Raw genomic sequence first — 17,359 nt, forward strand, 5'->3', positions numbered from 1 at the left:
ACAATCTGCCATGTCAATACAAAATAAAAGTACCTAATTGACACCACATGTGTTTTTTTAAATGTAAACCCCAAATAGAGGCAACAAGATATAATACCGGGCAGATAGAGAAAAAAACAAAACAAAAAAAAAACATATTAATAATTCATTTATAAAATAATAGTAATAATAGTAATATTAATTATATGAAGATACTAATATTCTAATATTAATGAAAATAAATATTGTTAAAACGGTTATTTATAACACCATTAAGGTCAAATATAGCACTTTCAAAGCATGGTTCTTTATGGAACCTTATAAAAAGGGTTCTATTTAGTACCAAAAAGGCTTCTGTTGCCTTTGGCTTGCTCAGTTGGGGATATTTTGGGGATATTTAATTTAATTTTATCAATCAATAAATTCCTCTTGAAACAAACTTTGTTGTATTATTTTAATTTAATACTGTGAAGCTGCTTTGATGCAATCTGTATTGTGAAAAGCGCTATACAAATAAACTTGACTTGACTTGACTTCTGCTATTGTTACAAGCCAAATAACCCTAATTTGGCTGTTTAGAACCATTTTTCTTACACTTTATTTTACAGTACGTGTACTTAGTGTACTTGCCCAAGAAAGTACTGTTAATATTAAGGTAACTAGATGGGTTAAGGTTAGGTTTGGTGGTAGGTTCAGGGTTAGTACCTAGTTATAACTCAGTTCTTGTAATTGCTATAATAAGTACACATTGTAGTAGTATGTACACGCAGAACAGGACTGCAGAATAAAGTTCTACCAATATTCTTATCAAAACAGAAAATTACTTATGATACACATTTCAACAAATTCGTTTACACTAAATACTATTAAATAAAACTATAAAGCACCAAAATTTTAATAACAAAAACAATGATGGACAACATTTAACTAATACAAATAATAATTAAGTACACTACCATTCAAAAGTTTGGGGTTGGTACGACATTTTACAAGAAATATTTTTAAAGATAAAATTGTTTTTCTTATTCTTACCAGGGCCCCAATTAATTGAAATATTTTTACTTACTAACTTAAAACTGTTTTCCATTTTAAATAGTCATTTACTTCTGTGTTGGCAAAGCTGAATTTTAAGCATCATTACTCCAGTATTCAGTGTCACATGATCCTTCAGAAATCATTCTATTATGCTGATTTGGAAATTAAGAAACATTTCTTATTATCAAAGCTGAAAACGGTTGTGCTGCTTATATTTTTGTGTAAACCGTGACATGTTTTTTCAGGATTTATTGATGAATAGAAATTTAAAAGAACAGCATTTCTTTGTATTTGTATATTTTTTATTAATTTAATGCATGATTGGTGAATAAAAGTATTAACTTTTAAAAGCATTACTGACTCTTTTAATGACATAACAGATCACAAACTCCCAGCGTGCATTATGGCGTAGACTACATCGGCAGCCAGGTGGATTAACCTGCGTCTGGGCATTTGAGGCAGTTTTCTGTCTCATTTAAGCAGAAACTTTTAGGCAGTCATGTATATTATTTTGTCAAATTATTCAAAATATAAAAATATTGTATTGCCATTTTGTGGCTCAAATGAATCTGTGAATCAGTAAAAAAAAAAATTGAATTATGATTTAATTTAAATTAATAAAATTTGAACTATTTAGCAACATTTATTGGAATTCAAAATGCTGTATAGAGCATGAGAGAGGAATTTTTTGTCAAAACACTGATGTAGCATTTTCATCTGTTGGTAAAATAAACTCATTACTTCAAAAATATTCAGTTTTAAAAACAGTTGAGCTACTGTGATGCTAATGAAAAATGTAGTTAAAGTTCCTAAAATTGCTACTTGTAGTTTGATATTCCCCAACATTGCAGTAGAGGTGAAATCCTGACAGGTTCCTATAGGGGAACTGAACATGCATGACACTAGGACTGAGCCTATAGGCTTTGACAGTAATGATCTGGCAGACTCAGTGGATGTGCTGTCATTCACACACATCTTCTGAAACCCTGTCTCAGTCAGTCAATCATCTGAAGTGTGCAGATGAGTATGATCAGACTAGACTGATAAAGAACCCTGATAGTAGAGAGTCCATGTGGTTGTTTATCCTTAAAGTCTGAAAGATATTTCATTTGTGACACCTACTAGTCTTGATCTAAAGGTGAGAAACAGGAACTGAAAGCTTTTGGACCGTGTAAAAAAATAAATAAAAAATCTTACATGCTCTTTATTTTATGACCTACTAAATTGACACAGCATTTAACTGATGCAGTCAGTCAGCATTTAAAGTGCATGCATGCAACTCAGGGGGATTTTTGGAGAACAAATTTACATTCATGTTGACAAATATCCAATGAAGTGCACTATTTCTCTGGTCTAGAATAGGACATAATTAGAATCAGAATAGAATTAGAACAGTCTACGAACAAATCGTACTTTGATGATACAACGTCAAAACTTTTTGGTTAACTTATCACTTAATAATAAATGTTAAACAAAAATATCTGAGTGAACATAAAATTGAATCTTAAATATCAAAATGTCAGATTCACAATAAATGCCTAGAAGCCCATGCAAGCATATTGGCACAGATCATCAATTCATAAAAAGTACCATGGCAAAGGTTTGGTAACATGACTAGAAATTACTGAGCAACTATGCAACTTATTAATATTAGGCAATATAATATTTAGATGCTATTTACACTAAGTGCAAATAGCAATATATATTATTTACACTAGGTGAAAATAGCAGTATTTACTTAGTTATATGCTATTTACACTAAGTGAAAATAGGGAAAGATTCTATTTACATTATGTAAAAATAGCAGTATTTTCTTTACAACAAGTGTAAATAGTAGTTAGATACCATTTGCCCCTCAGTATTTTAGTACATTATAAAACAGTATGCAATAATAACATATTGAGTGTAAATTATAAAATGTATTAAATAAATGCCGCCTTATTAGGACAATGAAGCACTCCTTACACCTACCCCTAACCCTACCCGATAAACACTTTAATATTAAATAACAGTTAGGCACTTTAATTCCCCTTTTCACATATTTTCTTCATATTTATTGAAAATAAATGCTTTTCCAATCTGATATGCGATGGGAAAAGGGAGCAGAACGAGCTTGGCAAAAGGCGGATTCAAAATCTGGTTCGAACTAGCGTCAAAATAATCTGCTACCCGCCTTACTCCATACGCCACTGTGGCTGACAAATTTCAGGCATTTTTTGTAGTTTTGTCCATTGGTGGGCGGATTTAGCGTAAATAGCTTCTATCAACAAGACGGGCTATTTGCACTTGTTGCATTTGTTAATATTTAATGAGCTCAGTCGTTTTATATAGTGACATCATAACCCACCCACTCTAAAGCTCTTTCCGGCATCACTGTCTACATCATATAAAGTACAATCATGTCTTATGCCATCAGCATGTCGTGCCAGTGCTCTCCAGATCTTTCTGCGCACCTTAAACTTGCGGATCTTAAATGTTACATACCCTCCCATGGTCGCCCTGCTCCTTCTATTAAGTGCTGAAGTGTCTCTGCTCTAGATGAGCCAGTTATTAGCACATTCAGCCAAGCTAATGCATTTTAAATAATACATAAAACATGCTGATTAGTGTATGAAGGAGCTCCCTGAGGATTGCCGGGAAAGGGTTTAGAGGCTTTTCCCTTGGCGGAGGCATGAGACACAAAAGAGGGCTCACCAATTCTATTAGTCACAGTGGCTGCAGTTCAAAGATGCTCCACGCTTCATTCAGTCACTCTTCATTAATTTGACAGCTTTTCAGGCCATTTATAAGCCTGGGATATGTGTGTGAGTGTGTGGTAGGAAGGGTTTCTAAAGATAGAATGGTTAATTGCCCTTAGGATTGAGACTGGAGCGATGTTTAATTGAAGTGTCTGCTAACGTCACTAAAACCGAATGCGTATAGGGAAAGAGTTTTATCCCCTCAAGCTGCTTCTTACTGACTATATAGACATAAATACACACTTCAAATATTTAGAAAGATATGATGGATGTTTGCGTTGTGCCTGTGTTGTGTTTTTCCATCTAAAACGATTGCAAAAGCACAGACTGCTCAACATGACGGCGCATGACATGTTTTGATCATATTATTAAGACTGTGGTTGTATTTCTTCCATTTGTTTGTGCGTGTAAAAATGGGTGTTTTGTGTGTACGACTGTGGGAGAAGATTGCTCATTCTTATCAGTGTTTGTCCAGTGGTGTGTACCTGAGTTTATCTATGAGCTGATTGGCAGAGATAGAGCCACTGATGTGTGTGAGAGTCACCACAGGCCCTGCAGCACAAACCTTTCCAACCAATTATGATGAATGTATCTCAAAACACACCCACAGACATATATGTTGACCATGCCTGGGGCTGTGGTGGTGTGTGTATACCCAGGTCAGAGGACATAGTATCGTTAGCTATCTTAAAGTGAATTATGGGTAACGCCCCAAGTTAGTGTTAGGAAGCTATTTGTGTCTTCTTGTATTTAGTATCTGGAGGTGACAGAACAACAATGGCACCCTGAGGATATTTTTTTTTTAGCGTAATGTTTAGAGATGAAGTATCAATGCAGAATAAAACTATATAACATTGTCGTCTGTTCTAATTAAGTAATAAAACATGACAAAGTGTTGTAACCATGGGCAATAGACCTTAGTCAAAAATGTAATATGGATGAACACAAGGCTGTAGGGGTAGACTTTCAGTCTTTACAATGACACGCACTGTATAAAGGTCCTAGATCATGTAATTTTCATAATTCACAACTTTTCAAAACTATTTCAAGTTTTTGTCTACTGAAAGACTTTTTCGGAAAGACGTTTGTCAGCTTAACAATCCATTGAATGCAATGAAAAATTAAATATGGTGTCACGCTTACATTCACACTTCGTTTGCTAAATGTCTGATGCATATGGCACACTAAACTGGAAACCCTTTTGTAAAGTAGAAAGTCTAAATCTGATGGGCTGATATTTACTGGATTTCCAGAAGGGCACTTTGCTTGTTGCTTGTAGGAAACTGTCACAGTTGGCTAACCGTGGTCCGTTCGTGTGTGTATGTTTTTGTGCTGATTGTCATCACCTGGACTGATCAACTGATTACTACCTCATCCGCACCGGCACACCTGTTATTTATTTAGATCTGTCTATATAAGCATTGTCTCTTGTTTTGTTAATTGTCGGATCATTGTCATCTGCCTCTGCTTCATGTCTTTGTTACCCGTTATCCTCGATTTCTGTTTTGTGTTTATTTGTGTAAATAAATCTACATTTGTTACTTGCATTTGCATCCTCATCTCTACGTGACAGAATGATCCGACCAAACATGGATGCAGCAAGTACCGCAGCTCTCTTGAAGTTTATCAATCTTGACGCCTCTCGCAGAGAACAGCATCGGGAGAGAGATGGCGAGATGAGGCGTGCGGCATGGGCACTGGCAACACAGATGGAGGAACTGGCGCGACAGATCCAGGGTCTGAAGAGTTCTACCGCGACACCCATACCGCCAGTTCCTCTCACACCTAGTCGAGTGATCAACTGGAGACGAACCTACTTATCCCGGAGAGATATGCGGGTGAGCCCAACGTTTGCAAAGACTTTATGAATCAGTGTGATATGTATCTGTCCAGGCAACCCAGCATGTTTGAGAAGGAGAACTCTAAAGTGGCGTTTGTATTGACTCTGCTCACTGGTTGAGCGGCATTGTCGGGAACTGCTATATGGGAGAACCGGCACCCATGCTGTGCTTCGTTTCAAGCATTGTCGACCGAGATGAGTAGGGTTTTCGACGGTGTGGGTGCGGATTTCCCTTCCTTAGAGATGAGATCGAGGAGGAGGTCTCACCTTAATAATTTTTTGGGGGGGAGTAGTGAGCACCAAGCTATGCAGGCTGTAGAGCCAAGCCTGCATGAGCTTTTGCCCGAACCAGTGCCCAAGATGGCCGCCGCCATGATCGATCCAGTTTCTAAGATGGCCGCCGCCATGCTCGATCCAGTTCCCAAGATGGCCGTCGCCATGCCCGAGTCTGTTCACGAGATGGCTGAATCGTCTGAGTCAGTTCACGAGATGGCTGAATCGTCTGAGTCCGTTCACGAGATGGCTGAATCGTCTGAGTCCGTTCACGAGTGTTCACAAGATGGCTGAATCGTCTGAGTCTGTTCACGAGATGGCAGTTCCTGTCATGGCTGAAAGGTCCAAACCCGAGTCCCCTGAGCTTCCTGTTTCGACCAAGCTGGCTGAACCAGAGTTCCCTGAATTCCCTGTCCTGACCATAAGGCATGTATCTGTATTTCCTGAGAGTCCTGTCAAAGCTGAGATGGTCGCCTCTGAGTTTTCTGTGCCCTATAGGTCAGCCAACATGACCGTTCCCAAGCTCCATCGACTCTTGGCCTTAGCCAATATGACCGTTCCTGAGTTCCCTAGTCTCTCTGCTCTACCCAAGATGGCCGATCTCGAACTCTTTGAACGCTTTGCCAGGCCCGGCCCAAGATGGCCGATCCCGAGCTCTTTGAACTCTGCCTCATCCAAGATGGCGACTACTGAACCCTCTAACCTGGCCGTGAGGCCTTCCGTGTATCTTGTCTCTCTGTCTCTCATTCTACCCAGGTTCCTGTTGCCTCCAGCGCCCCCTTGGATTCCGGTTCCAGTCTGGCTTCCTGCTCGGCCGGTTCCGCCTTGGCTTCCTGCCAGTGTTGTTTTTGGCAGCCCTTTTAGTTTTAGTCTTAGTCTTTTGGACGAAAATGCTTTTTAGTTTTAGTCACATTTTAGTCACTTACAAACTTGATAGTTTTAGTCAAGTTTTAGTCGACGAAAACACAAAAAGGTTTTAGTCAAGTTTTATTCGACGAAAACGCAAAAAGGTTTTAGTCAATTTTAGTAAAAAAAAAATTGACTAAATTTGTCACGGTTGGCTAACCGTGGTCCGTTCGTGTGTGTATGTTTTTGTGCTGATTGTCATCACCTGGACTGATCAACTGATTACTACCTCATCAGCACCGGCACACCTGTTATTTATTTAGATCTGTCTATATAAGCATTGTCTCTTGTTTTGTTAACTGTCGGATCATTGTCATTGTCACCTGCCTCTGCTTCATGTCTTTGTTACCTGTTATCCTGGATTTCTGTTTTGTGTTTATTTGTGTAAATAAATCTACATTTGTTACTTGCATTTACATCCTCATCTCTACGTGACAGAAACTAAAAATTGAAGAAACATGCTTCAACATGTGTGCCGGAAGCACCTGATTGGAATGGCCATTAATGAAGTGCACATTCAAGTAATCGGTGCTTATTTATTTTAGATGGATTCATTTCAGAGAACAAACTTGACATACATCATCAACTCATTTCTTATGTTTCTAATGCAGATTGTTTTGCCATTTTTTTTCAAGATCATGGCGATCTTGAATTAATAACTTATGGTTCCCTTTCAAGGGAACTCAAGCTGCGTCGAAACGCTGTAGGAATGCCTCTGCGGGATTGCGTCATGAAGCACGTATGAAACCAGTCAAATGGCGTGACGGAACATCATGTGACATCATCGACCAGGAAACTATCAAGCACACCTGAACCAAACAGCGTTGGCTTCTGTGTCTTCTGCAAGCGTCCTATGTGAATCTCTGTCCCTGGTGTTTTTTGTCTATCTCAGAATTTGCTAGGCAGGAGTTTTCACCCATATATATATATATAAACATTATAATGGCAAGCATACAACATTTCAATAGTGTGTTCATCCCTACCCAATCTACATCATGGGTGGGGATACACATCTATGTGTGTTGTTCGTTTGGGAGCACAGCACTCCCAGGCAGCCCTCAAGGGGGCTGAATATGAGCATTGTTGTGAGACAGTTGAGAACACTGTGCTCCCGCTGATCGCTCTTTTTGGAGGGCGCCTCAGCTCGCGTTCCTTGCGGTTCGTAGTTGTGGGGTTTGCAAATGGATCCGGCAGAGGGGTAAGAGACAGGCTTCGCCTGTATGCGTATGCACAGGTACTGCAATTATCCAGTTCTGAGGAGCTGTTGTAGTTATCGGTAGTTATATGTAGTTAAAGGAAGTTTTAGCTCCGCCCCTGTTGAGTCTTAACTAGCTAGGATCTCTAGATTATGGGTCAACATAAAGAATCTACAGCTCGGATCTCATAGATTATGGGTCCGCAATATATTGATAATGCGTTAGAAACTTGTCACGGTTCATGAATTCGCTGTCTCTCTCTCGTCTAACGTGCTGTTGTGTGTTTGTGTGTGTGTCTGTGGGCGTGGTCACTAATCATTAGTGATCAGTAGCGCCAGCTGGTTTCAATTGTCTGTCCCTTTATAAGCTCAGTAACCGGTGTCTCATGTTGTCAGATCGTTGTGGTTGTTCCTGGTGTGTTCCTGTGCTTGTTCCTGTGTTCCCCGTGCTGTTTGGATCTTCCTGTCTTCGTCGTGTTCTCCTGGATTCCTGCACTCTTCACGGATTCATCTTGCACTCACGAGGGATTACCACTGGATCACCGCACCAGCACCTGTTGCCCACCGAGGTCCCTGCGTCACCACACCATCAGCGTTTGTGTCTGCCCACCTGTCCCGCTGTGTTGGCGATCGTCTTTGTGCTGTGTTTCTGACCCACTGAGTGTTTTCAATAAAGAGCGTTGTTGCATATACATCCTGTCTGTCATCCGTTACAAAACTGAGCTCAAGGAGTTCCCTTTTCTCTCTTTTTCCTATTATCACAACTAAAATGTGTTTGCAAGCTATGATTCTTTTTATATTAAAATATGATTATTCAGCCTGTAATTCAGACTATGAAATACTTTGTTATTGGCTGCATTTAAATTTGAGAAATTAAAATAGCTGCATAAAATACTAAGCACTTTATAAAATCCATGTTTATGGTAAAGGCACGCACCGAGTGCTTCGTGCCCTTTCTAAAATCTATGTTTATGGTTTTATTTAATTTTGAGAAATTAAATAAAATATCTTTCTGGCTTTTTAGCTGCATGAAATACTATGCACTTTCTAAAACCCATATTTATGGTAAGGGCATGCGCCAAGTGCTTTGTGCCCTTTCTAAATCTATGTTTATGGTTTTATTTAATTTTGAGAAATTAAAATAAATATCTTAGTTTTTTTAGCTGTATAAAATACTATGCACTTTCTAAATCCATGTTTATGGTAAGGGCACGCACTGAATGCTTTGTGCCCTTTCTAAAATCCATGCTTAGGGTAAGGGCACACGCCGAGTGCTTCGTGCCCTTTCTAATATCTGTACTTATGGTAAAACGGATCTGAGGATCGTTATTATCTCTAAGTAGGCCAAGAAGTCCTGACGCCAGTGGTGTCGGGCGTCTGAGGGCAGATTGGACACTTCTACCAAATATATCTCGTAGGGTCCTACCCACAGTGGTTGGCCCCGAACAGGCTCTGGTTATGGAACTAGAAGTAAAAGCTCTTCTGCAAAAGGAGGCTATAGAACGGGTTCCTCCACCCAGCAAGGAGTCCGGGTTTTACAGCAGGTACTTCATGGTCCCAAGAAAGGATGGGGTGGTTAAGTCCGATTTTAGATCTGCGCTGTAGGGAAGCTCAAAAAAAAAAAAAAAAATCAAGATCCTTACTTTTAAGACAGTCGTGTCACAAATCAGGTCCGAGGACTGATTTGTCACGTTAGATCTAAAAGATGCATATTTCCACATATCCATCCTTCCACAACACAGGAAGTTCCTGAGCTTTGCTTTCGGGGGCGAAGCGTACCAATATTGTTTTCTTCCTTTTGTAGGCCAGCCAATGTAAAGCAGTTTCAAAAACTGTTAGGTCTGATGGCAGCAGCGTCCAACGTTTTACCTTGCGGCCTGTTGTACATGAGACCGTTGCAGTGGTGATTCAGGACCAAGGGAATACCAGAACCGCTCAGCATGATCAAGGTCACGCGGCAATGCCTTAGTTATGTGGAAAGAACCTTGGTTCCTGTCCCAAGGGCCCGTGCTGGGAGCTCCTTGTCGTTGCATCATGCTAACAATGGATGCTTCCCTCACGGTTTGGGGGGCAATCATGAGTGGTCGCCCAGCCCAAGGTCTGTGGCAGGACCATCATCTCTTGTGGTATATCAACTGTCAAGAAATGTTGGCGGTGTTCCAGGCTCTGAAACACTTCCTCCCAGACCTGAGGAGCCACATCGGTGGTCTCCTATATAAACCATCAGGGGGGACTGCGCTCACCAGATCCTCCTGTGGGCCCAGGGGAAGCTACTTTCGTTGAGAGCGATACATCCCAGGGTACTTAAATCAGAGGGCAGACATCCTGTCGAGGCAGGGGCCGAGGCCCGGGGAGTGGAGACTCCACCCCAAGGTGGTGGAGCTCCTTTGGGAGAACTTCGGTCAAGCCAAGACCGACCTGATCGCATCCCAAGAGACCACACATTGTCCACTTTGGTTCTCACTCAGCCATCCAGTCCCTCTAGGGTTGGACGCCATGGTGCACACGTGGCCGAGGTCACGTCTGTATGCATTTCCCTCGATTGTTCTGGGAAGGGTTCGCCAGGATGGGGTCAGTGTACTGCTTGTAGCCCCGTTCTGGCCGGCCCGAATATGTTTCTGGACCTAGTGTCTCTCCTCTACGGCTCTCCTCTGGAGATTCTGATAAGGAGGGACCTACTCTGTCAGGCGAGTGGGTCGATCCTTCACCCCCTTCCAGAACTGTGGAAACTGTGGGCTTGGCCTCTGAGGGGGCCCAGCTCATAAGTTCTGGTCTCTCAACTGAGGTTGTTGAGACCATTCTCCACTCCAGAGCTTCATCCACAAGGAAACGTTTTGCCTTGAATTGGAGACATTTCACTTCCTGGTGTGGAGAGCACCAGCTGGACCCAGTTAACTGCCCAGTGGGTGCAGTGCTGGAGATCCTGCAGGAGCGCCTCTCCGCAGGGTTATCCCCCTTCACACTGAAGGTGTATGTGGCGGCACTAGCTGCTTACCACGCACCTTTGAGTGGAGCATCTTTGGGGAGACACCCAGTAATAACTTGTTTCCTTTGTGGCACTTTGAGGCTGAGGCCAGCAGTCCACACGAGGGTGCCGACATGGGACTTGGCTGTTGTACTAGAAGGCCTCTCCCTAGCTCCATTCGAGCCCATTGAGAAAGTTTCTGAAAATGTCTTTCTCTTCGCTATTTCATCTCTCAAGAGAATTGGAGACATTCAAACACTTTCGGTATCTCCCTCGTGCATGCTCCTGGTTTGGTAAGGGGGTGTTCTTAACCCTAAGACCAGGTTACGTTCCTAAGGTTCCTACTAATACTGTAAGACCTTGAGTACTGCAGGCCTTCTGTCCTCCTCCGGACGTCAGACCTAGAGAAACTTTATCTGCTCTGCCGGTTAGGGCCTTAGATGCTTAAGTCCACAGAACTGTGCAGAAAGTCTGAACACTGTTCGTTTGCTTTGGGGTAACCACAAAGGAGTGCCTGGCATCTAAGCAGAGGATGAGCAAGTGGGTGGTCACGGCCATCTCACTTGCTTATGAGTCGGCCAGTCAGCCTTCAGCCAGGAATATGGCTGCACCAATCCAGGGGCGCAGGTGCTTTCGCCTAGATGTGCACATTGATTTCACACAGACGGACACTTGCTCTTATGGCGGCGTGGGTATTAGCGTTCCCACAGCGTTTCGACGCAGCTCGAGTTCCCTTAAAGAAGAAACGTCTCGGTTACGTATGTAAGAGGCGCTGCGTCACCCTGCCATACTCCCAGAATGCCCGTGATCGACTTGCTTCAGCCTATCAGAAGCTGACGCTGTTTAGTTCAGGTGTGCTTTATAGTTTCCTGGTCGATGCATCACATGACGTTTCGTCACGCAACATTGCTGGAACATGTATGTCAATGATCACACATTTACACAGGAATATCCAGCCCGTTCTCATCCCAAGGCGTCATATACTGACGCTTTTGACATTTCGTCTACATCGAACGCACATGGCACCCTTTAGCGTCAATATGAGACGCAGATAGAAATGGGCCAGAAGGCGCCTCCTAGCGGTCTAACCCTAACCCTACCCCAGACCTAAACCTACCCATAACCGAACAAAGCTTTGTGCATCTCATATTGACGCTAAAGGGTGCCATGTGCGTTCGATGTAGACGAAATGTCAAAAGCGTCAGTATATGATGCCCTAGGATGAGAATGCGTTGGAATATCAGAAATATCCTTGTTGCCTGGTGGAGAAGTAAGTCATATTTTTGTCTACTCAAAAATATCAGCTAAAGTAAGTGACCTCATGGTTCCGTGTGAGAAAAGGTTAATTAAAGCAGTTTGCAAATGTCAGTCACACTTACAAAGTTTAATTGACTTCATTCAGACTTTATTATATTTTTATCTGTCCTACTAAGACACAGAATTAAAGTCGATATATGAAATGGTAAAATCTGTCTCTGTCTTTTTCTGTCTATTTTTCTCTGTTACAGTGAGGCCACACGTTGAGCTCTATTACAGGGAAATGCTGCCAGTGCTGATAAACAGCTTTTGATCTTTCATTTTTGGACTTCAGAGTGCTTCAAAAGGGTTTGTCTGTCTGTCTCTGTGTGTGCCAGAGAAATAGGAAATCAAAGTTAATTTGCCCTCAACTGCAAAAGCTGCAAAAAGTCTGTCCTCACTCCTCAGTAACAACTCCATTTAAAAAAATAAAGCAAAAGTCTCTCCTGTGACCATATGACTGTAGATGTGTTTGTGCAATATAGTGTATCAATCTGGTTTCTTTTCTCAGCAAGTCTTTCAGCACAAGGAGGAGGAAACGCCACAGACACTAGTGACAAGGAACCTGCAAGGGACAAGCTTTACACAGCCTTTAGTCCTGTCTTTCACACATATACAAAAACTTTGTGATGGATTCACACAAAGCTGTTCTCTTGATCTTAGGAACTGCCTCTCACTTTATAGCATCCACTCACCTTTTCATTTTCTCATCGCCCACACTCTTTCTCTCTATGTGTGGCTAGAGATTATTCAAAAACAAAGCCACTGTCACTCTCAACAGCACTCTCAATAATAATAATAATAATAATAATAATAATAATAATAATAATAATAAAAGAACCCTGCTTGTGTTTGTCCACATTTATAGGTGCCTTGGATAAAAGTTGTCTGCTAAATGAAAAAAAACTGAATTCTCCAAGGAACATTTCTATGAGAAATATTGTTGCACTTTTACATCAGTTTTCATTAAACAGTGTGATCTCACCTTTGACCTGAAGGGCTCAGGGAATCCTCCGTGTGGTATTCCAATGTGTCCTTGCAGAAACTCCACCACAGACAGAGGGAAGGAGAGCTCGTCTGCTCTCTCTTCCACATCAGCCCGAGAGAGAGAGTTCTGCACCATAAACTGAGCCAGATCACCCACAATCTTCGACGAGGGGGTCACCTGGAGAAACAAAGTGAGATAGAGAAACAGAATTTATACAATATAGAGCTATTCCTTTCTGGAAACTTTTAAAACAAACTCTTACAGCACATTTCAATGGGAAATAAACTGTACATCCACAAGCTGAAAATTCTTCCCCTCAGCTAGAAACGCTTACCAACGATTATACAGACAAATCAAGCATAATAATCAATTCACATTACACTGCTACAAACCCCAAAAAGCAAGCATGAACTGTAAAAACAAACTAGAAAAAAATTAGGAAGTCAAAAGAGGAATTGATCTGTGGAGAGGTCAGATCAAAACAAGGTCAAAACAGATTGTTCCCCTAATAATGAAAGTTATGTCATCATTTGTTCTAAACCTGTATGACTTACATTCTTCCATAGAACACAAAATAAAAAGGTTTGAAGAATATACCGGTCAAAGGGTTCAATGAGATATGCATCAAAAGAAAGATTAGTTTACAAAGTCTTATAAATAGCCAATTTCATGTACCTCTATTCAGTTTCATAATATTGGCCATTCTTTTCAGGATATTCTAAAACTACACCTATTGTTCCACGAAAGAAAGGAAGTCTGAAACAGCATAAGGTTGAGTGATTTAATTTTTTTGTGTGAGCTATTCCTTTAAATGTGACCAACACAAAATAATTAGAGAACAATACTTCAAATCTGTTTTAAACATCCTCTACAGAAAATGACAAAAAAAACCAAAAAAAAAAACAACTAAACAAGAGAGTGAGAAAACCGTATAGAAATGAGAGATCCATGAGGATTTGAGAGGAGGGAAGACACACAGGGAGTGAAGAAGGAGAGGAATAAAAAGTTAAATGTCACACAATTTTTCTTTCACATAAATAGTACAGCGCTCTGTGGAAATAATACCTTATGTACAGCAAAACTTGTGCGAAAAGAGAAAAAAATCATGCAAGACAGGCCTACAAGACAATAATAAATACATGAATTTAACAGATGTCAGTCGCAAGACTTTGCAACGTGTACATGGCCGCTGGTCAAGCATGAAAAATTTTATTGTTTGTTATAATGAGAGGATTTGCAAGAATTGAACTCAGCACTGGATATAAACTCTGGTGCTTTGAGCGGTGAGTGGATTCTAACTTAAGCACCTCTGATTGGCCACTGCTTCAAGAAATCAACACGTAAATAGAAACCATTGACACTCTCCATAGCACAAACACAGATACGCATGGGGTCGTTTGCCAAATTGCCAATATGCTATTATTACAGAGAAACCTGTTCCTAGACCAGCAGATACGGGCAGTTTTTTTTAGAGTGATTTCGTGCCTCTTTGGGATGGCACCACAAGGCGTCATTCACTTGCAGAACACAAGCTTTCTGGAGGGCGCATAAGTCTGAACTAGCGAGTTTAGGTATATTGATGCAGAGCCAATGGTTGTCTTGTAGGCAAGCATCAGTGCCTTGAATTTGATGCGAGCGGCTATTGGCAGCAGGTGCAAACTGATGAAAAGAGGTGTGACGTGGGCTTTCTTCGGCTTATTGAAGACCACCCTCACTGCTGCATTCTGGATCAGTTGCAAAGGCTTGATAGTACATGCCGGAAGGCCCGCTATAAGAGCATTACAATAGTCCAGTCTGGTGAGAACAAGAGCTTGGACAAGGAGTTGTGTGGCCTTCTCTGATAGGAAGGGTCTAATCTTCTTAAAGGTAGGGTAGGTAATCCTGTTCAGAAACACTTTTTTTTATACTGGGTGAAATGGTCCTTCCATCCTGATAGTAGTCAATACATTATGTGTTTAGAAAAAGGAATGAAAAAAATCAGACCTCTGTAGCAGCTGCAGGACAGTAAAAACTCTGACCAATCACTGCCATTCGGTGCGAATGTAAAGAACCAATCAGATGCCTTCATGTCTCGTGCCCGCCCCGAGCCCCACTGCGCGCGCTGCCCTGCGTGCACTCATCACATGTCACCGTTCCCGGAAATATTCAGCTCAAAGCACCTGCATATGCAGTCAGCGAAGGCAAACAAGGCAAAAACTACTTCCTCGGACCCTGCCCGCGCTCTTGAACGACCTCCTCTGCTTCGCCCTCAACCCCGGACCTGTCCTCGAACCGACGATGCGGTACTTGTCTCCGGACTCGGAGTGTACGTTAGTCTTCATTAGAGTCAACAATGTTTTCATCATGGAAACTCTTACATGCAAAACACCGTATATGTTATGAATCTTACACGAAATTCATCTTCATCACAGTGTAACTGATGGTAATGGAAAAACGTGTATCAATGCAACCTGTTTTTAGTTTTGCCTTATAAATATAGCTCGTTACCGAATGAAACTTTACCATTATCGATATGCTAGCTTGATAGTGAGTACTAAAAGAAATCTTATTTGTTTATATTCATAGTGATAAAGTTAGGTATTTTATTACATGTGATTCTGACATGATGTCACTGTATGTACTGCGCTCCTTCCTCTCCACTCGTCTCAGGTAATAAATGCGTCTTGTTCCAGCCTGAGCGTTTGGCGTCGCGCGTTCATGTGTTTTGGGGGCGTGGCTTTGGAAGGAGCTCAGAAGGGAGGGGGTGGAGTGAATGGAAATAATGAGCTGTGTTTATTGCAGATTAAAAGGTCTACAGTCACTCGATTTTTATATTTTCTATTTTCAGAGTACTTACATTTTTAATTATGTATTGGTATATAAAGACAGTTTAAACAAATTTGGAATGTTTTTTTTTTAGAAAAAGGATTACCTACCCTACCTTTAATGTTGTATAAAGCAAATCTGCAGGACCAGGCGATTGTAGTAATATGGTCTGTGAAGCTTAAGTGATCATCAATCACGACTCCAAGATTCCTGGCTGTCCTGGAAGGAGTTATGGTTGACAAACCTAGCTGAATGGAGAAGTTGTGCTGAAGTGTTGGGTTGGCTGAGACCACAAGCAGCTCTTGTAGCCATTGGTCCACCAAATTTTGCCAAGGTCCACTCACTTTAAAATGTCTGGCCTCGCCACTGTGGTACAGTGATGGCATCAAATATTTTGATATGTGCCATAGTAGTGGTTATAATTTAACATTGCACTCCAAGGTATTTCAGAGGATATCATTGTATTAACATAGTATTAAAAAAACTAACAAACTGTAAGCACTCTGAACTGGATGGTTGGGAATAGGTCAAAAAAGGAAAGAAAGATATGTGAGTGACATTTAGGATTACGTTTTGTAATAGACTCCTACAAAGGTTACGCAAGGGTAATATCCTTGTTTAAATACAAAGCCACAGACATGACATGTACAAAGACTTTTTCAGAGCAAAGGGTTTAGCAACAACCCTGAGTGACTCTATAGCACCGCTGGGACTGTATTGGATGACACAGTAGGGACCTCCAAACCCTAATGTGACTAATTATAAAACTTCTTATGCATATAAATGTCAACATTACAAACCGTTACATGAGTAGGCTAACTTCTTTGAAAAATGTTAAAATCCTGTGACTCTTGCATAACTCTTCTGCTTCAGAAATCTCAGCCAGGGAATACTGTTCATAGAGAAATGACTCTCCGTAAAAGGAAAACTTAACTGTCCGGATAATCAAATGTGATTTCACTAAATTAAGCATGAACGTTTCCTTCATCCTGCCACAGTCATTTGAAGTCAAAGACACTGGAGCTTATGTTAAATCAAATCCTAAAGACTGGTAGCTAGAGAACTCCTGCTTTGTCTGAGACTTTGGTTGTGTTCAGAAATTAGAAGAAAAAAGAATAACATAGTAACCATACTATTTTGCAGTTTGGGTATTGCTCACATTTTCAATTACTGTGTGCTAAATGTGGGATACTATTTTATTATGTTGTTTTCAAGAATCGCACAGACTCCAAACTTTAGAATTTTGAACGGTAGTGTGCATTTAACAATGAATAGTACAAAATGTAAATATGAAATTCAACACATAAAAGGCACTGTGATCTACTCTGCTGCGAGAGCC

The 17,359-nt window shown here is 41.0% G+C and overlaps 1 protein-coding gene across 1 annotated transcript in view; it reads right to left on the reverse strand.

The window, feature by feature from the left end:
- The window catches only part of pcxb (pyruvate carboxylase b), a 253,081-nt gene that overhangs the window by 16,165 nt on the left and 219,557 nt on the right, over positions 1-17,359 (reverse strand). Inside the window, exon 18 of the mRNA XM_082151665.1 lies at positions 13,213-13,392. Coding sequence (XP_082007791.1) covers positions 13,213-13,392 — 180 coding nt within the window. The remainder of the gene's footprint in view (positions 1-13,212; positions 13,393-17,359) is intronic.

Source organism: Leuciscus leuciscus (genome assembly GCF_965113295.1).
Source record: "Leuciscus leuciscus genome assembly, chromosome: 2".
Classification (NCBI taxonomy): Eukaryota; Metazoa; Chordata; class Actinopteri; order Cypriniformes; family Leuciscidae; genus Leuciscus; species Leuciscus leuciscus.